Raw genomic sequence first — 20,698 nt, 5'->3', positions numbered from 1 at the left:
ATCATGGGTTTAACTTCACAGGTAAGACAAAATTCACTGTCAAACTGACCAAAGAGACACGCTGATCAGGAGATTTAACTGATAAAAATGTTATCAGGTGATGTTCCCAGTAGAAAAACAGCATTTAATATTTAGACACTTATGTAAAGTGTCGTTCTAATATTGTGAGGTAGCTCAAGTCAAAGTGAAAACAGCTCCCTACTCATCATCTTGTCTATCTTTTTTTAAATGAAAGAATTAAACTTTACTTGACACATTGACAATAAAGTTCAGTAAACCAAATTGTACTAGACAGTCAACATTCCTGCTTGCAGAAATTCTTGAGATTTATTTCATAGAATGTTGTTTAATAATAACACAGAATAATAAATAAAATCTTACATTTTCAGAAGGCAAGTAAAAATCAGACAATACTCACAACTTCCCATTTTTTAAACTTCTCTCCTGGTTGTAGAAGTGTCAGGGTGACTGAGGTCTCTACTTGTAATACTGTATCCAGGTGTTTGGCTTCCTGGTGGCTCTTGTGTTCCACTTCCAGCCCTTTCTAAGACCATGCCATCCATTCTTCCCAGCTTTCCAACCTCTTCCACTCCAAGTGTGTACTCTGAGCTCCAGTTAGCAGTTATCCATCTGGATATCCTTAACCTAAGTGAGAAACACTTCTTGCTCTCTTTCCTGGGAAGACATTGCTGCATTTTATACCCTCTACCTTTCTTTTCTACTTTGCCTATTTTTAAAGAGACAAAAATCAACCAGGAAACTAACCTTTTTGTTAGACCTTTTTAATCACAAAATTCTTTAAATGGTTCAGTATTCTTTTTAAAAAATACAAAAAGATACAATATAGTATATATTTCTTTGCAGCTCAGTACTTACAAGAGTCCTGCTGGAGGCAGACGCAAGCCTGCACATGATGTGTTTCCATCGGTTGCTCAAATTTGCACACTTCTGAATTGTAGCCTGGAAACAACATGGTAGAAGTCCACACCACTGTGACTTACTTAGATTTGTTTCAGAAGTGCAACGAATAAAATACTTTATTAGTTGCAACACTATGCAACTAACTGTAAAAGGAGTTGCCACATTATACAACTAACAATATAAATTATAGATAAGGGAAAAGCAAAAGAGCCCACATTATTTGCATATATAATTATTTGCAAGAAAAAAAAACAAGGGCTCAGAAAAATTGGTAGAACCAAAGAACTTTGAATGGGGGTGATGCTATGATTTGAATGTTTGTCCACTCCAAAACTCATTTTGAAACTTAATCCCCAATGTGTCAGTATTGAAAGGTGGAGCCTTTAAGAAGCGATTGGGTCCTGATGGCTCGCTCTCATGAATGGATTAATCCACTCATGGATTAATGGGTTATCATGCAAATGGGACTGCTGACTTTATAAGTAGAGGCAGAGAGACTTGAGCTAACAAACAGCCCCCTCATCATGTGATACTCTAGGCAGCTTCGGAACTCTGCTGAAATTCCCCATCAGAAAGAAGGCTCTCATCAGGCGTGGCCCCTTAACTTTGGAGTACTCGGCCTCTAAAACTGTAAAAAAGAAATTCTTTTTCTTCACAAATTACTCGGTTTCAGGTATTCTGTTCTAAGCAATAGAAAACAGAGTAAATGGCAAATTCTTTAATACAACAAAGAGTCATTTAGAAATATAATGGCAAAAAATGATATAATTCATAACAGAAACAAAAGAACATAGTATTTTGAACAAATATAATGAGAAGCATTTGAGACAGACAGACTAAGAAAGAGATATTTGTAAAAAATTTCATTAAAGGGCATTCAAGAAGCTAATAGGTAGAGACACATATTTCAGAACAAATAAAATAGTGCTATAAAGATAGAAGCTATTTTCAAATTGACCTACATAATTGAAGCAAACCGAAGTTTCAATGGGCTATATTTCACTTAAAAAAAAGGCATCTAAGTTTATCAAGTAGAATATATATTAGAAATTCATAAAAGTCAAATTATGAGGCCTTGGTACCAGAAAACACAAAAGTGAAAATGAAACAGTATGCAAGGTATCATGTTTGTATGAAAAGTAATATTTGAAAAAGGTGACATTTTAAGTCAGTAGATTTATTAAATATTTGGACAGGGAAAAATTAATTTGATATGGCTTGAAGAAAGAAAAAATATAAGAAAAATAATTAATAATAAAAAATTCAAAATAAAATAGAAATTACATTGGAATATTTGTAGCTTATACAATCTTTTATGGAGTGGTTATTTTTAGATATATATCTACAAAGGAATTATGATGACTTCTGATTTTATTTTTACCCCATGCTATGGGCTAAACGGAAGGCTTTGCCACTGTCAGAAAATTATCTTAAATTTGTGAACTCATTTACCAAGAACTGAATGGGCTTAGAAATTAGAAGGCAACAATAATCTAGTCTTTATCCTAAGCTGTCTGTGAGTTGGTGCTTATTGCTCCTGTGGGAAGAAATCCTTAGCCAAAAGTCTCAGTGACTGCCAGGAGCAGTGATTTAAGGTCTATGCCATCCATTTCCTCCATAAGACTGTGTTTTAGGGCAAAGGTGTCATTTGAGACCCCAAAAGGGTATCTGTTTCAAAGCATTAAAAGGATTTTACAGAACTAATTAGAAGCAAAAGGCTGTCTGTCTTCCTCATTAAAAATGCAAGTTACTCAGGGAATTCATAAGAGTATTTTTCTGCATTTGAAAAAACTGAAATTAAGTATTAAAGAGCTAAAAGAAATATAATAATTAAAAGTAAGTTCAGTAGAACGTAAAACAGATAAAACAATAAAACATTTTGCTGTGGCTAAAAAATATAAAAGGTAAAAGGCCTAGAAGCTCCCTTTATTTAAAGTAAACTGGCTAAAAGTTGTGGATCAATAGTCTGTGCATTTAGTTACCAAAACTTGGGCTTTTCTTTTTCTTTTTCTTTTTTATTTTGCCATGGAGCCTCACTCTGTCACCCAGGCTGGAGTGCAGTGGTGCGATCTTGGCTCACTGCAACCTCTGCCTTCCAGGTTCAAGCAATTCTCCTCCCTCAGCTTTCTGAGTAGCTGAGATTACATGGTGCCTGGCTAATTTTTTGTATTTTTGGGAGAGACAGGGTTTCACCGTGTTAGGACAGTGTCGATCTCATGACCTCATGATCTGCTGGCCTCGGCCTTCCAAAGTGCTGTGGTAACAGGTGTGAGCCACTGCACCCGGCCAACCATGGCTTTTCTAAGGGGAAAACTTCCTGCATTTTCAATCATTGCTTAAGATCCCTAGGCATCATCTTAGACAGAACTGAGTCAGCAGCTCAGGGCATAGCCAGAGTGACACATTATTTAGTAGGGGAAAGGAAAATGTTAAAATAATACAAGGGTATTTTCAGCTGATGCTGAGTCAGATAGTTACAGGAAAAACTGCAAAAGTTTCCACCACTCACCCTAAATGCTATTATATCTCCAACTTATAAATAGAAAGACTAGAGGCCAGGTGTTGTAGCACTTTTTGGAGGCTGAGACAGGAGGAATGCTTGAGTTTGAGACCCTATCTCTACAAAAAAAAAAAAAAAAAAAGTACTAGAAAATAGTTCACATATGAAATTCAATGTAAGATTTATTTTTAAAAGTAGACAAATGCAATTAACAATTTTTTAGCAGGGTCACCTATCTTCCATTTTGATGCCTTTTTAATTTATTCATCTCCACTATGAATGTTGAAGGGATTGGCCACAATTACCAATTAAATGTCATGATTTTAGATTAACTTGTAGTATGTACTTTCAATTTGATGTCTCATTATATTTTGGAAAACATTAAATAATGCATTTCCCATAATAAAAGGTTAAATAATAATTCAGTTAAAGAATTTTTTTTCAATTTTATTTGTTGATGACTGGATGAGTGAAGGCTCTCAGTTGGCTTTTACTATACAGTTTAAAACTTGTCACCTCAAAACATACAGTTTTATATGTCTCAGGTCACAAATTACTTTTCAAATCAAGTCGCATTCATATAAATGTTCTTGAGAAAAAAATGATTATGTGAATCAAACTAAAATTTCTGAGTTTTAAAAATTAAGACAGGTAATTGTGCAATTTTGCATCATTGTCTCTTTTACATATGCTTTATAATTTTGTTTTTGAAACTGGAAGTTTACTAGAATTAAAGTCCCAGGATCATTAAATAAATCAAGAAAGGCATGATGTCCTTGTGTTTTCAAAATGTTATACAGAATCACTTGGTTTGAATTCTTACTTTTGTTTGAATCATCTCAAAAGCAAAAGATTAAGTTGTTATAATTTTCTTTTTTAATAATATTATCATCATCCACAAATGTAGGTTTTTGATAGCGACCAAAACAAAACTAAGAATTCAAACCTAGTGATTCTTTCTATACAATATTTTGAAAACATAATGACATCATGCCTTTCTTAATTTATTTAATGTTTCTGGGAACTTAGCTTCGTATTGAGATCATGATATTTTCTTAATTTTTCTAATTTTAATATAAGCATTATGGTTTTTATATAATTAAAATCTCTAATAAAGTATTTCATATTATATATAGTGATAATTTAAGACAAATTACAATTGTGCTATGGGACATGCATTAATATTTTATCTTATTTTAATGAAATATATTAATTACTATATATTTCAGGAAAAATGCACTACTAGGCCCATTTTATCTACAGACAGAAAGAACAGAATCTGCATCAATGTAAAACACATAAAATTAAATGTTATTCTCCCAATGGCTGAGAAACAAGCTATATTTTAAATTGTAGTTGCTCAAAATACCATATATTAAAATATATTCCATTTCCATTTTATTTTTTAAATAAAACAGTGATTGTGAAAACAAATAATTATTTTATTGACAGATTTTTTTTCTTTAAGTTGTAGCCCATGTTGGAACAGAGAAAACCCAAGAGGATCTTATCTATTCATAATCTTTGACATTTATTTATAGTGTACACATTATTTCTTTAGATTTTCTTTAGTGTCATATTTGGTCCAATTACTATGCTTGATGTATCAGACATCTTTTATATCTTAAATAAATAAATCTCTGACTCAATTTTCAGCAATGTGATAAATGGAGGAAAAGAGAAGAATATGGCAATGAAAACTAGACAAAAGGGGAAATAGTCCAAGACGGTCCTTTGGACTATCATAATACGTTTTTCCCTAGATAACCACATAACTCCTGCTATGGTGAAGTGGAAAATTTTATAATCCCTTTCTTTTAAATCAAATGACAATGAGTTCCAATTTCTGTCAAATGCAACCTCAAAGCTTAAGACATCAAATTCTACCGATTCTTGATAAGTCTCTTTTTATTTACTGTAGAGAAAAGATAATTTCCCTCCTTTATCCTATCCTGCACATTCATGAACACTTATTTCCTTCCTACACTGACGTTAATGTCTTACTCTCTCTCTCTTTTTTTTTTTTTTTTTTTTTTTTCTGAGCACATGCTGGTATAGAGAAAATGGCCGTAGTGCATGCACTGGAAATGGGAGACAAGAGTCCTTGTGCTGTGCCTTAGAAGTCATTAGAGTGGCCTCACCAGAGTGAAGAATAGTCCAAGTGTGCCCATTTATTTAAAATCTATTATGTAATACCAGTTATAACAATTTGATGGAAAAAAATAAGCATGAAAATTTGAAGAGGAGGTAAGTAGGTAAAACTAATGTCCTTTTCAGATGTAATGATTTTATGTCTAGAAAACCCAAAATAATAAACTAAAAAGCTAATGTAAATTATAAAAGAAAATTTACAATTTATAAAATATGTGGGTTTAACATTAGTGCACACATATAGACACACACACACACACACACACAGATAGCCTTCCTATAAATGTAGAAGAGTCAGTTACAAAATATAATGCATAAATTTGCATTTAGATAGGAAATTAAAATATAAAATATCTAAGTAGAAACTTAACAAGAGAAACATAAAAGAAAATGTGGATATATACATAGGTATACTAATACCATAAATATATTTATTACAATTTTTCAACTAAACAAGCTCACTCTAAAGTTCATATACGAAAAAAAAATGTGGCCAGGCGCGGTGGCTCAAGCCTGTAATCCCAGCACTTTGGGAGGCCGAGAGGGGTGGATCACGAGGTTAGGAAATCGAGACCATCCTGGCTAACACGGTGAAACCCCGTCTCTACTAAAAAATACAAAAAACTAGCCGGGCGAGGTGGTGGTCGCCTGTAGTCCCAGCTACTCGGGAGGCTGAGGCAGGAGAATGGTGTAAACCCGGGAGGCGGAGCTTGCAGTGAGCTGAGATCCAGCCACTGCACTCCAGCCTGGGCGACAGAGCGAGACTCCGCCTCAAAAAAAAAAAAAAAAGAAAAGAAAAGAAAAGAAAAAAAAGTACATTAGTCAGGGAGTATTTTTTTAAAAGAAGTAGATGATGTTTACTCTAGTAGTCATTGAAAAACATTTTAAAACAACAATTAAGCATGTAGTACTGGCATATGAATAGATAACCCAATGGAAACAGTCTATAAAAGCAAGCAGTGGAGCCAAATACATAGTGACTAAGTGAGTGAGCTGGCATGTCATATCAATTTAAAATATATGAATTTATTCAATACATGATATTGTTATTACTGGTAGTTTTTTAAAAAACAAGTAAGATAGTAACAAATGCTATCTCTCAAATTTTAATTTGGTAAAAGTTGTAAAAACACACATGAAATATTCATAAAAGAACTATAAGAAATTGTAAGATATGTTTATAAATTCAGAATTCTGAAAGCCTATCTTAGCAAATATCAAAACCTAGAAATCACAAAGCAAAGGTGGATAAATTTCATCACCCAAATATAAAATATTTTAGCTATTTTAGCACAATAAAATCAAACAAACAGGTGTAAACTAGGTTAAAGGACAAGAACCAGCTGGATAAATTTTTTGACATTAATGAGACCCCAAATGGACTAATTTCTTTATACAGATCTCCTACCAATCGATAAAAAGATTAGTAAATCAGTAGAAATAAAAGCAAAATACATAAAATGCCAGTTCACATAAAGAAAATAATTATTTTTAAATATGTGAAAAATTGCTCAAACTCAGTAAAAATAATTGGTATTCAAAACCATGAGATACCAATTTTTTGTCTTTCAAAGATTCCTAAGAATCATATCAGCAACACTAAAGAGAGACAAGCTGTCTGATACAGTACAGGTGGAAGGATGAACTCATAGATACCTTATGAATGGCAATTTGGTAATATCTATCACAATTTTATATGAACATTCCCCCCACCAACAATGCCACTTCAAGAAATCTATGCTAATATGTTTATCTTGCACACATGTGCAAAATGTGTATTCATTGTAATATTGCTTGCAATAGCAAAAGATTGGAAGCAACTTAAATGTCTATCAAAAAGGATTTACATATACAGATACTATGCAGTCCTTGATACAATTTCAAAACACAAAATGTTTGTGAAGAAAGGCAAGATCCATGTTTGAATAATTTAGTAACTTTTGTAAAAAGTATGTGTGTACACATATACACACTCTATATACACACATATATGCACAAGTATATGCATACATAAACACACATATATGGGGTGTGTGTGTGTGTGTGTATCTTTAGAAGGATGCACAAGCCTAGCTACTAGATACCAGCAGTAGGCCCTGAGGGAATAACCTTGTGTAAGAAAGGAATGTCATTAGGAGGAAAAATTTTATTTTCCTTCACACTCTTTTGTACCTTTGAACTTTTATTGTGTGTATATATTAATTATTCAAACATATTTCAGGAAGCTAAAAACCAAGTCACTAAAATGAGTTTGAGTGGGAAACTGGAGGGAAAGAATTAGAAGCACCAGAAATTTCTCCTATCAGGGTCAAATTCTGAAAGGAAAAGTACACTCTTGCTTAATGACTCTGCACATTTTCTGGAAAGAGCATCCATTAGGGAATCATGCAGGGAAATATTAGGAAGTAGGGATTTGTTATCAAATCTATAGTCTTAAAAATTAATTGTCCTTAATGTTTATAGTGGAAAGACTGAAGAAATTTAAAACATAACACTTAGCTATGTCTAAGACATGCAGTTATCTAAATGGTAAGAACCATATAATTCTTTGGAAAAATATGATTAACACAAATGAAACCACTAGAAAAAAATAAAAAGCATTATTAATTCTAAGAAATGATGGTTCTCTGGTGCTAGAATAATTCGGGGAGGTCTTAAATGGAAACAAGAATTCAGCTAGTAGGATTTGTAAGAGGGCATTTCAGGTGGGGATAACAGCATGAGCAGAGGGTTGGAGGAAAGAATTATCTTGGTGCTTGTGGGAGCAATGAAGAAAAGTGTTATGAGTTATGCAAATATTGTAGAGAATTTAAAATGTGCTTGAAATTCTACATTTCAGCAATGTATATTCTAAAATGATGCATCAAGAAGATCAGGGAGAAATGCAAACTGTACTAAAAAATGACAATTATAATTGTAACCACTGAAGTTGAAAATGTCAATAAATAAGTAAGTTAGACCACTGTCTAAACAGGCATTTTAACACAATGGCTATGAAAATCATTCCTGGGCCGGGCGCGGTGGCTCAAGCCTGTAATCCCAGTACTTTGGGAGGCCGAGACGGGTGGATCACTAGGTCAGAAGATCGAGACTATCCTGGCTAACACGGTGAAACCCCGTCTCTACTAAAAAATACAAAAAACTAGCCGGGCGAGGTGGCGGGCGCCTGTAGTCCCAGCTACTCAGGAGGCTGAGGCAGGAGAATGGCCCGAACCCGGGAGGCGGAGCTTGCAGTGAGCTGAGATCCGGCCACTGCACTCCAGCCTGGGCGACAGAGCGAGACTCCGTCTCAAAAAAAAAAAAAAAAAAAAAAAGAAAATCACTCCTGGAACCAGAGCAGGGCTCTGATACTAGTTCTTGGCTCCATTCCTCACTGCCAACTTGATCCTGGGCAATGTACTTAAAGGTTTTGATTCTTGGTTTCCTCAGCAGTCAAATGAAAATAATAATATTTATCTCATAAAGGTTGTTGAGGTAACTTATTTAGTAAAGCAATGTATGTAAAAATGCCTTAGAGCTTAGCATACAGTTGACCCTTCATAATTGTTGGCAGAAGAATGCAGTGGGCTTTTGATTCATGCTGTTTAGATTCACTTATTGACTCCAATACTTACTAACTTAAGAGGATGGACAATTAAGCTAACCGCTCCATGACTTATTCCTTCTCCCTGAAATTGGAATAACAATAGTAACCAACTATATTAGTCTTCATCACAAACTACCACAAACTTAGGAGTTTAAAACAACACCAATTATTAACTCCCAGTTTCGTAGGTCGGAAGTTGAGGTGGTCTTGGCTGGATTTTCTGCTTTGAGTCTCAGAGGCTGAGGGCAAAATTTTAGTAGAAGGACATTTTAGATATTAAATAAAAAGTTTTCGAAATTCAAAACAAAGTTTTAAAATGCAAAATAATAAACAATCCCATTATTACAAGATAATAAAAAAGACTACATTTAGTGTTATTCGTTGCTTGACAAACTGAAAGATGGACTAAAACCTCTAGGTAATTTAATGGGGATGGGAGATGGGGAGTGAAGAGGATCAGGTATTAAGAAAAATTCTTTTGGAGTTATGTATATTACTATTGTCTTCTTATTTATCAGTATCATTATCTTTCATCACCACTACTGTGTGTCCAGTGCTGGACTAGGCCCTTTTGTGTATCACCACAACCTACCACTATGAGTTAGATAGTATTATTACCTTCATTTTACAGATGAGAATACTGAGGTTTGGTGCTTAACAGACTTTAATTTAGTTAAAGGAGTTAGAATGATAGAGACTATAGTCCAGTTCAGATATGCCCTGAATCCAATGTATACCTGAATCCAGGTATGCTCCAGAATCCAAATTGATAGTCAACGAGATTAATTTTTTAAAAATTGTCTTAGTTAATTTCAGCTGCTATAACAAATTACTATAGACTGGGTGTCTTCAACAATAAATATTTATTTCTCACAGTTCTGGAGGCAGGCTGAGAAGTCCAAGATCAATGTACCAGCAGATCTGGTGTCTGGTAAGGGCCTGCTTCTTGGTTCATAGCTGTCTTCTTACTGTGTCTTCATGTAGCAGAGGGCAGAGAAAGATCACCTCTTTGGTGTCTCATCTTATGAGGGAACTAATCCCATTCATGAGGGCTCTTCTTATGGCCCTATTGCCTCCCAAAGGCTCTACATCTAAACATACCACAGTAGGTTCTTAGACTTCAACAAATGAATTTGGGGGCAGGGGAGGGAGTTGTGCAGGAACATTCAGCCCATAACAAAACCCAGTGAACTTTTTATAGTCTCTTTTTCGTTTTGCTGCTACTTTATTCTGCTTTGTTTTAAAGCATCATTTTCAAGTTATTTCCGTTGCAGCACTAAATATTAAGTATGGTAACAGGTGTTCTAAGAAAAAGTTTGTCATAGTACAAAAAGGAAAGTCTGCAAAATGCTGGATTAAATATTTTTGAAAAAAATTTTTAACCACAGGACCTTTCAAAGTATTTAATATACTAACATTCACCACAAATCTCTAAGAGTCTGCTTTGATATGCAATGTCTCCCCAAATTATTTTACCATGGCTTTTTTTCCCCCCAGAAGCCTATTAACATCTTAGGGAAAAGGAGGCCTGCAGAAAATAACTTGAGAAGCACTGTCTTTGAGGGATGTACAGATTCATTTTTGGCTCCTATTAGGAGAAGCTATAAAACTGTAGGCTGGATCACAGTGATTAGCAAAGGTCCCTTAGCACTTTATGTGAGGTAAAAGATTCACAATAGAGTTTCATCCTTTTACTTTTTAAATTTTATTTTATTTTAAATAATTCAATTTCTGCTGTCTTTTAACATCTCTTATATTCCACTTCTGAACAGGCTATGTGTGAGTGCAGTAAGAGTGAAATGAATCCTATCAAGGTAAATTAGGTAAAGTGCCTAGAATCTTCAAAATGAAAGGCTTATTGGTAGATGATCATTATCAATAAGTGGTTAAAAAAAGAGGGGATGATTATGAATATGGAGCTACGGATTTAAGACTATGTATCAATTTTTGATTGAGTAGAGATATAAAACTGGCAACATCTTTCATAAGTTGTCTATCGGGTAATACAGAATGTCATCTACTGTCCCCGCACCAAGTATTTGGGCATAGAATGTGCATTGTAATGTACTTTTATGCCCACTAGAGTTTTTAAAAACCCTTCTTTAGATTAAAAGAAAGATACATGTTTAGAAACATACACTGTTGGCAAAATAATTTAACTTCTTAAAATGCTCATTAAGGTCAAATACTATCAAAAATGTGGAAATAAACGGAATAAAATAGAAAACTACACAAAATTCTTAACACACTCCTTTTTTTCCTTAAATATCTCATTACAGAGAGACTGGTTTCCAACTTTACATTTTTAGGATTTAGTACTATCCTTTACCAATAATACCTAAAACTAATATCAGACATCTCATTTCAAAAGTTAAAGTGTACTTTAGGATGAACATGCCACAGGGTGACTGAAAACATACTTTGAAAAGGAAGTAATGATGATGCATCAGAAAGTTAGAATTTGATTCCTTGAAACGATTTGGCTACAACTCTGGACAATACTGTCTTATTCTAACATCTGTGGCTTTAGGCACATAAATAGACAGTAAATAAATGAATCTCTCTCATTCTCTTAGCAAGTTGAGTTTTTTTTTTAAATGTGTTTTAACCCTCCCACCAATCGTGAGATCTGAACAAACACTGTTCTGAAAGGTGTTTTCTTTTTCTTCCCTTTCCTTCCTTCCTCCCTTCCTTCCTTCCTTCCTTCCTTCCTTCCTTCCTTCCTTCCTTCCTTCCTTTCTTCCTTCCTTCCTTCCTTTTCTCTTGTTGTTTGTTTGCCAGTGATACAATACCTTAAACCCTCCCTAGCACTATTCAGCATTACGGTTCCATTCACCTTGCATTCTTCATTTCACTTAAAATTTCAAAAGGAAGGTAGAAATCGAAGTTTAAAGGGCTCAAAGAAGCAAATGGAGATATAGTTCCATGGCTAATTGCACTCTATTATTCTTTTCTTAGTAGATTCACCTTTCAACTCTTCGCCTTCCAGAATGTTTCTCTTTCAATTTCTCTAGCTCTGTGTTTCTGTCTCTCTCCCTACTTCCCTCTCTAGGAGCCAAAAAAAAAAAAAAAAAAAAAAAAAAAAAAAGCCCTGTTTCATTTTGGTACCTGTACCTGCTGGAATTGGATCCATGTACAGTAAGCAATCTTTCTAACCAAAAAACAGAGAAGAAAGCACAATTGTAAGCCATGAGCTGTATTTTTGGTTCAATCACTTTCATTGCAAAAACCAGTCCATTTATTTTGGCGGATAGAAAGAAAATTTGATCCACCTTATTGATGCTTCAAGAGTCTGTCCCTGCCTTTTATGTTCTTGCACAGTTCCCAAACTCGCCCCACTTCTTCTCTGAAACAGATGTCCTGCCTAACGAGATGCATGTCTCCTACTCACTACCACCCTTTTGCCCTCGTGAACAGATGAGCCCACAACCCTCTCTTCCCAGCCCTGGAGCTAACTAAAATGTAGACAGAACAGCAGAGCAGCCCTGTCTTAGCTGATTAGAGTCTTGTTGATGACTACGTTGCCTTTCCTAAGAAATACGGGGCAATTCACTTTGCAGGGTTCTGTCTCTCATACAGTTTTGTGCCCCAAGAGCCACTTTTCAAAATCTCTTAACTTCTTTTCCTGGTTATACTGAGAAAGGAAGTTCAAGGGAATCCTTAACGTGGTTAATTATAAAGTCAATGCTGGAATCATCCAAGGGACTCTCGGCAGCAAGGGTGCAGCTCTTAACCCCACAGTCTCCAGCACGTGTGGAGAAGGTACAGGCAATGCAGGAACTTCAGAGGTGGTGGCAGGTGCTAGGTGCTAGGGTGTGGCTGCAGTTGTCTCCCTCTCTCTTACAGCATAAGGAGCTGAAAGAGGAGGGGAGGAGGGAGAAAACAGGGAGAGAGAGCAAAAGAGAGAGAGAGGAGGGGGAGACCCGGGCAGTGAATAAGAGGGCGGGCGGAGGGCGGGCGGACGCCGGGGGAGTGGGGAGCGCGCCTGCCAGGCTCAGACTCACACGCACGCCGCCTCTGTTTGTACACAGTGCGCTCCCGGCGGCCCGCTCGCTTCCCTCCAGCTCACGCTTCATTGTTCTCCAAGTCAGAAGCCCCGCAGCCGCCGCGCGGAGAACAGCTAGAGCCGAGCGCCCCGTCCGCCCGTCTGCCAGTGGGTCTGCCTGTCCGCGCAGGAGACCCGGGGCGGTCGCGGGAGCCCGGGCCCCGCCCGCAGTGCCTCTGCCGGGACCCACCCGCAGCAGAGGACTGAGCCCGCCGGCAGCTCCCCGCAGCTCACCCACCTCCGCGCGCCAGAGCGCAGGCAAAAGGGGAGGAAAGGTTCCTCTCTTCAGTCACCACTCTCGCCCTCTCCAAGAATTTGTTTAAGAAAGCGCTGCGGAAAGACAACGTCTTCTGGCATTCTTTAGTAGGGGCGGAGTCTGCTGCTGCCCTGCGGTGCCACCTCGGCTACACTGCCCTCCGCGACGACCTCTGACCAGCCGGGGTCACGTCCGGGAGACGGAATATGAAGTGCTTGGTAGCCGTCTGGCTCTTGGTCGGGGTCAGCCTCTGTGTCCCCCAGTTCGGCAAAGGTGAGGCGTCGGGACCCGGGCCGCTGGGTGAGGGATGGGCTGGGAGTCCCCTGGGAAACGCCGCGCTGGGGGCCGGAGGCGGTCCCTCGGGCGTGCCAAGGGTGGCGAGCGCCGCTGGCGGCGCGGAGGAGGCGTCGAGTCCTGGGTGCCCCGAGAAAGTGCTTGCAAAGTCTGAGCAGAGTGCGCGGAGCCGAGCGGGGAGAAGGGTGCGGGTTACCGGGTGAGATACAGGAAAGAGGAGGACGGTGGGGAGCGGTAGAGGACAACGTCCGCAGGAACCAGCTACTCCGTGGCTCACTCGGCCACTGGGTCTCGGCGCAAACCCTCCCTAGGCAGTGCGGGCGATGTTGACTGCAGACGCCGGGCAGGGCTTTCGTGGGGGCGGGAGTGGGGGAAGCCAGTGAGCCCGGGCGTCAGCTACTTGATGCGGGAAAAGGCTGGGGAGCTGCAGGGCCGTCCGCCCCCGGGTGCGGTGCTCTGGCGCAGGGCCCGGGCTGAGCCGTTCGCAAACCCAGACCGGGCGCTGGGCTTTTTGGCCGCGGGTGAGGTGGAGAGGAGTCTGACCGGTCACTTCGGCTTTCTCCTGCCTCCCCATCCCAGACGCGCAGCATCGATTACAGCAAACCCCAGGAACCCGCCCCTCCTATTCTGACCCCAGGTGCCTGGAGCTTAGCTGCGCACCCCATCCGGGTACCAGTGTTAACTCTTAGTAATGGGGAATAGTGCGGGGCAAGCCACCCCTCGCGTCCCCGCCCAGGAGCGGAAAAGTTGTAAGAGCTTGTAGAGTGATTGATGCCTTCTGTGAATTGCACGAAAAAATAAAAACAGAAAAATAAAAATAAAATAAAATTAAAAAGAAAAAAAAGCATTTAAAAGAAAACGCAGGACTTCGACGAGTGTTCTGCTGGGTAGTTTAGGCGACTTCCAGGTCCCCTGCGAGGTGCAGCTTGTCCATACAAACCCTTGTCCTGACCCGGGTCTCGCCGCCGGCCAGGGCTGAAGTTGTCGCCGGAAAAGGGCAGCGGGGGAGGCAGGGTGTGTGGGGAGGCGAGTGGGAGCTGTGCGTGGGGGAGCTGTGCCACTCCTGCGCTCACAGATGCGGGCGGCCCCTTATGAGGGATCCGCGGGTAATAGAATCCTCTGCAGACAGCTTCAAGTGGAGAGCTGAGTGAACTACAGGGTTTTAAATGCTGTGCCTATAAAAAAGGTAGATGGATTTAAAAATGCGTCGACTCCAATCCACTTGAGATTAGATAGAGTATGAATATTCTGCACCATCCATCCATGCACCTATCCATCTGTTTGACTCACAAGCAAATTGTGGACTCTTGGGCGACAGTTTGCCCAAGAAGCCGGGAGTTGCTGGCCAGATGCCCTCGCAGCTCTGGCAGTAGAGATCCATGGCCGCGACTTGCCTGGGCCTCCCTCCGTCCCCCAGAATGTGGTTATTTTCCCCCAGCGTGTAAGCGTGTGTGTAGGTGTGTGCCTCGCCTGCGTTTACAAAGTGCCCTTCCAGTTATCAGGCAGAGGCAGCCCCTCCACTAAAGGTTAAGAAATGGTAATGGTTCCAGTAGTTGCTCGACCGAGTATCCAGCGATATGAAAAAGAGAGTGCTTCCACGGCTGCTGTTTTTCCTTTCTCTCATTTCCCGTCTGGATTTCCTCTGCACTTTGATCTCTTAGCAGGAAGGGAAGGGGGAAGGACTGCAGGCACTCCCCTCTCCTCCTTCTCTTCCCCGCCTACGTTTCCACCCCAAATACGAAAACACACTCATCCACTCACACGCATTGTGTCACCGCCACCACCATACGTCTCCGCTCCGAGGCGGCGCGGGATGGAGGAGAAGATAGTGCGTCTAGCCTATGTGGCCGCGCTTGCCTGGCTGGGTCTGATTGCCGGAGCCCTGGGGCGCGGCGAGTCCCGGCTCGCTGCAGCCAGGAGCCCTGTCTCCTGAAGATACCTGCGCCGAGGGCGCAGCTTACTTCGCCAGACAAGCCAACCATGGAGATGTTGCCTGGACTCTCCATCCTGATTCTCTTAGACGATGCTCGGGAAGCTGGATACTCCATATTCTTCAGGAGATTTCTCTCTTCCCCCCCCCAGCTAGCCTGTGAGGACAGGGGAAAGGCTTTAGGAAAAAGAAACAGACCATTTTGCATTAGCCCTTTCTGTTAAAACTTGCACCTCTCTAATTTTTTTCTCCCTCACCTCTGCAGAAGGCAGAGTACAGCTTCCGTGACAGCTCCAAACAATTAAACTTCGGACAAACTTATTGAAGCCAGTGCTAACACAGAATTTTCCTTGCACTCCTTCCCGCCCCCAATCATTAATCTCATATCTTTTAGAAATTGGTGTTTTCCCTACGTATGGGTTGCAATTTACTTGCATTAATGCCTGGGATTTGATAAGGATATGTAACTCCTTTTATGAGTCGTCTTTATTTTAAAATTAAAACAATGCATCAGTCAGATTGAATATTTTATTAACTATTAAATTATTCATGGTATGGGTTGCTCTAAAAAATTCAATAACATGCATACAGTTGCAGCAAGCACGTGACATCTTATGCAATCTGTCCCTGTGCCTGCAGTTTGTGCCTGAAGTCTTTAAGCAAATGGCACCGTCTAAAAATGTCTAGACATGTCCTAAATACTATGAATCATTGGCATTTGCATTTTCTTTTTTTAATCAATGGCGATTTTTAGTTAATTCTACATGAGAATAAATTAATACCTGAATAGTCTCACTCCAGATAACAACACTAACCTTTTATGATTAGTATAGTTATATTTATACAGAAATAAGGAGTTTCTTTTATGTTGTTATAATATTATGATTACATATTGATGTCTTCATTGCCTAATTTACCTGATCATTAAATTTTATACTTTAGAAATAAATGCTAACTTCAGAGTCAAGGCAAAACATGTAAAAATAATTCTGAAATATCAAATTAAATAAGAATTAAGTGAAAATAAAGTATTCTCATGTGAAAGTTTGCAATAATGCAAAATTTTGGCCATTGTGGTGATACAACACACAATTTTTTCCTCTGGTTCTGAAAAAGTTTTTCTGATTTTTCTGAAATGTTTCCTTAGAATTAAAATGTATTTGGTTTAAACGTATATGGTTTTGGGAAAAGACTTACAATAATTTAAAAAATCAGGAAAAAATTGAGATGGTCTATTTTTCCTTCTTTGATCTTGAAGTTGCAAAGATCTTCAAAACTAGGCAAATGTATTGTACTTCTGAACATTTTTCTAAATTAAAAATGTAATTTTCTCAAATATATTGACATCAATGTTCATATAAATCATGTATTCAAAATCTAGGGTATTTTAAATAAATATTTAATAAAGTTTTATTTTCTCTCTAGATACATGTGATTTTTTTCTTCTCATAAAATTATAGCAATGTAAAGGGAAGGAATAAGATATGCATGACTAAAATAAAGTAGCATGGTTACTCAATACCATTACAAAATATAAGCTTGACAGTTTTTAAATTAGTAGTACCAGCTATTAATTTTAGTAATTTTAAGATAAAGTTTTAATTGGGTAAAACTTTTCATTTTTGAAAGATTTTGCACAATGGGATGAAATGTATATGTTGTCATTTGTCTACAATTTTTTAAAACTTGCCCCCTTTGAGAGTTTCTTGAAGCCTAAAAAAGTAATTCTGATAATTGTTGTTTACTGCACACACTTGCAGGTGCAATAGCTTTGAGTGAGATTATGATGTAATAGGGTCATTGTATCTCTGTCAAAGAAACAGTGCAGGCTTCAGAACTCAGTTTTTTTTTGCAAATTTTGCAAATTTTGCAAATATGTGTTTAGTGTTATGGCTTCTATCATAGTTAATAATTTACTCTTTATTTGCTAAGTAGGTTGAAAATTAACATTATTATTTTAAAAAGCAGAAAACCAAAGCTAAGCCATTCCTATTATTATTTTTAAGGAAGATGTGTAGCATCTTCCTTCGATGTTCTATGGTTATAGACTATACAAATATTCCTCTAAAATGATTTCTTCATTTTTGTAATGTTGTTTGCTTAATCAAAGCAAACATGCATTTCTAGACAGAGTCAAATGGCTGCCAATGTGAAGTAATTATTAAAATGTTTCTCATGGTTTCCTATGTAATACAGCAATAATTTAAGTACTACAAATACTTAAACTGAATGTATTACCACTTGTCACTGAAAATACCCCTAAAAATCTTTGATTTGAGCAAGTTGTTGAAGGGAAAAGTAGACTAGAATCAACTGTGCCCTCACCAGCAGGTGTCAGGATAATCAACGAAGATCTTTTAAAGAAAAAAATAAATAAATAAATAAAAAGGAAAAATAAAAGAAGTAAAGTCATAAATGTGAATCTGCAGATCCACGTAAAGTAACTTTCTACTCTCTATGAAACTAATGTTATCAGTTAGTTTTCAGCGCTTCTCTGAAAAAGAAAAAAAGAGGGCGTTGTAAGGTAGAATCCTTCTACCATAAGATTTTAACTTGGAAACACAGACATTCAAGTGCACACTTAGGTTGAACTACTACTTTTGAGGGAGTCTTCTGAGTACCTTCCAAGGAAAAACACGGAGAGCTATGAGGTGTTTGTAGTAAAACAATTATTAAAGAAATTTATACCATCCTTTCTAAGCTTATTCTTCATATGAACTATAAGTTTCATAAATAGAAATTCTGTTATATTGATTTACACAGACATATACGCTCAACTGTTTATTCCTGTGCATCTATTGCACTGGAAAGAGATGAGTGCTTTTATTTACTTTTTTTTGTCATTATGGTAAAGTGTATGTTTTTTAGATCTTGCAAGATTCTACATAAAACAAGTCATGTGGCCAAAAGAGACAAATGTCATGATAAATGAAGCTTTGTTATACCCCATTTCAGCCAGTTATTAATTTTTATATATGTGCCTCATCTGTATTAACTGCTGTCAGGGACTTGAACTAATTTATTTTGATTTCAATTGACTTTTCACTGATAACTTTTAGTTCTAGCATCTGCTGATGTAGTCCTCAAAACTATGTTATAGATTCACCATTACACCCTTTTCAGGAGTTTTTTATACAGTCACTGACATTGTGCCAAATAGTCGGTTTCCAGTGGCATTCTTTCTGTGTCAGAGTTCTCCTAAGATAAAAATTTCTCTCTCCTTCATTCCATCTCTTTCTCCTCCTCTCCCCTCCTCCCTCATTTCCTTGGTATATGGCAAATAGGACACAACATCTACTGTAAAATTGGTAATGATATTTTGTCATCATTAAAAGATCGCAAATCTTTGAAACATTGTGAAACCTGTAACTTACCTTTTTGTGAGGAAAGACAAGGAAGATGATAATGTCAAGCCTCTGCCTACCAAATCTGAAGTTTAAAACATAAGTGAAAATAAATTGGGATCTAAATTATGGAGCAACTCAGGATTTTACACCTTGATTTGATCACACTGTCCTGCCTAAAGCTATCAAGTATACAGTAATTTATATCCACTCCACTTGTGGAGAAGCCGCTTGCCTTGAAGCTTCGTCCACATATAACATAGCTGAGAATCTAGGAGAATCAGAGACTTCTGACCACAAAAATAGATGTCATATTTAGGTCTTAGGTCATGTATCATAGAAAAGCTTATTTCTCTTGGCTTTCAAGTTTCTGGGCACTCTATAAACTGAATCCAGAAAGTGAAAAGCATATGTGGTAATAGGTCAGGCTTAATCAGAGCAGTAAAACATGCCAACTTTTAGGCAAAGAGGAGTATATGTAAAAACAGTGATACTTTGTAGTACCAAAAACTGGGTACCTGCAGTTGGGGGGTAGAGGGTGGGGGGTGGTAAGGGTGTCACCATATAAGAGAATGCAATAACTGGTGCTAATGTTGGTTTTGCATCCTAGAGAAAGCCGCATTGCAAGATATTCAACATTTTGGGGGTGCAAATGCAGTTAAATGTACACATTATTAAAAAATACGGTTTGGTCAAAAATGTTTAAGCTTGAAAACCTGCTTAATGATGAAATAGCTAGATATCTGAACAATGTAGTTATTTAGGACTTTTACCTTTGTGTCAGATAAAATGTTGGTATTTTTAAATTATTTTATCCTAAGGTAATAAAGTTTTACAAGACACAAAACTCAATTTTGTAGAAAAGAAGCAGACCTTGCAATGTAGATAAAATGTCCTGCAATTATTTGGTTATATTTTAGAAAATGTGCTGGTTATTTTGTTTTAAAATATGCATTATTATAGTGACAGTAACTGTGTAGGAATTGTTCGGATTTATAGTGTGTGACTTAGAATGCAGGATTTAAGTACAAGAATTTAGGTGAAGGCTTTTTAAGCACTAAAGCACTTTTGAATGTGATTGTTACTATGGAGAAAGAAGATTGACTTAGCTTTGCCTTTTCTCTTTTCTAAAACAGGCTTGTATCAAAATGATTGATCTCTTAAAATAAGTTAATATGATATAATATTTTATAAATGGGAAGACCAAGGTTTTAATCTCCTGTTAGAGGCTATATGCTTGATTTGACGATGATAATCTCTAAATGGGGTTAGGCCACCATGCATTCCTTAAGGTTTGTGCTTGGTATTTGACAAAGCGGTATATTTTGGGAATGCAAAATAATCCTTTAAATCCCCTCTTGTACTTTAGGTCAGGGGAACCATTTCGATTTTACTGATACTGGGGATTATATGAGGTCAGCCAGGATGAAATGGGCTCATGACACAAGCAGAAAAGTCCAAAACAATTGAGTGGAAACATTGGAGAATGTATTTTATTTGAAATAAATGGATAAATCCCTCTCTATAATGTAGAGTTGTCACCCCATCCCAGGCCTGAGCCTTAGGTCTGTGCTCACAACTCTGCTGCACTCTTTTTTTTTTTTTTTTAATCACATTTTCTTTCCAAATGCTATATGAACTCTCATTTTAACTATGCTATTTTTTCTGTTT

The 20,698-nt window shown here is 37.8% G+C and overlaps 1 protein-coding gene and 1 long non-coding RNA gene across 4 annotated transcripts in view; one reads left to right on the top strand and one right to left on the bottom strand.

Moving 5' to 3' along the window:
* The window catches only part of LOC102126289 (uncharacterized), a 44,665-nt gene extending 31,235 nt beyond the window's left edge, over nucleotides 1-13,430 (bottom strand). Inside the window, exons 1-2 of one of the 2 annotated variants that reach the window (XR_001491492.4) lie at nucleotides 13,163-13,430; nucleotides 419-645 (exon numbers count right to left, since the gene is read on the bottom strand). This is a non-coding gene — a long non-coding RNA (uncharacterized lncRNA). Of the gene's footprint in view, nucleotides 1-418; nucleotides 646-876; nucleotides 1,403-13,162 lie in introns of those variants that run through there. The other variant, XR_001491490.4, reaches the window with a different exon arrangement.
* The window catches only part of EDIL3 (EGF like repeats and discoidin domains 3), a 465,541-nt gene continuing 458,003 nt past the window's right edge, over nucleotides 13,161-20,698 (top strand). For both annotated transcript variants that reach the window (XM_005557328.4, XM_005557327.4), the window contains exon 1: nucleotides 13,161-13,732. In XM_005557328.4, the coding sequence (XP_005557385.1) occupies nucleotides 13,666-13,732 (67 nt within the window). In that variant the 5' untranslated portion in view covers nucleotides 13,161-13,665. The remainder of the gene's footprint in view (nucleotides 13,733-20,698) is intronic.

Source organism: Macaca fascicularis, chromosome 6, assembly GCF_037993035.2.
Source record: "Macaca fascicularis isolate 582-1 chromosome 6, T2T-MFA8v1.1".
NCBI classification, from domain to species: Eukaryota; Metazoa; Chordata; class Mammalia; order Primates; family Cercopithecidae; genus Macaca; species Macaca fascicularis.
This window is presented reverse-complemented; position numbering and strand designations above follow the sequence as displayed.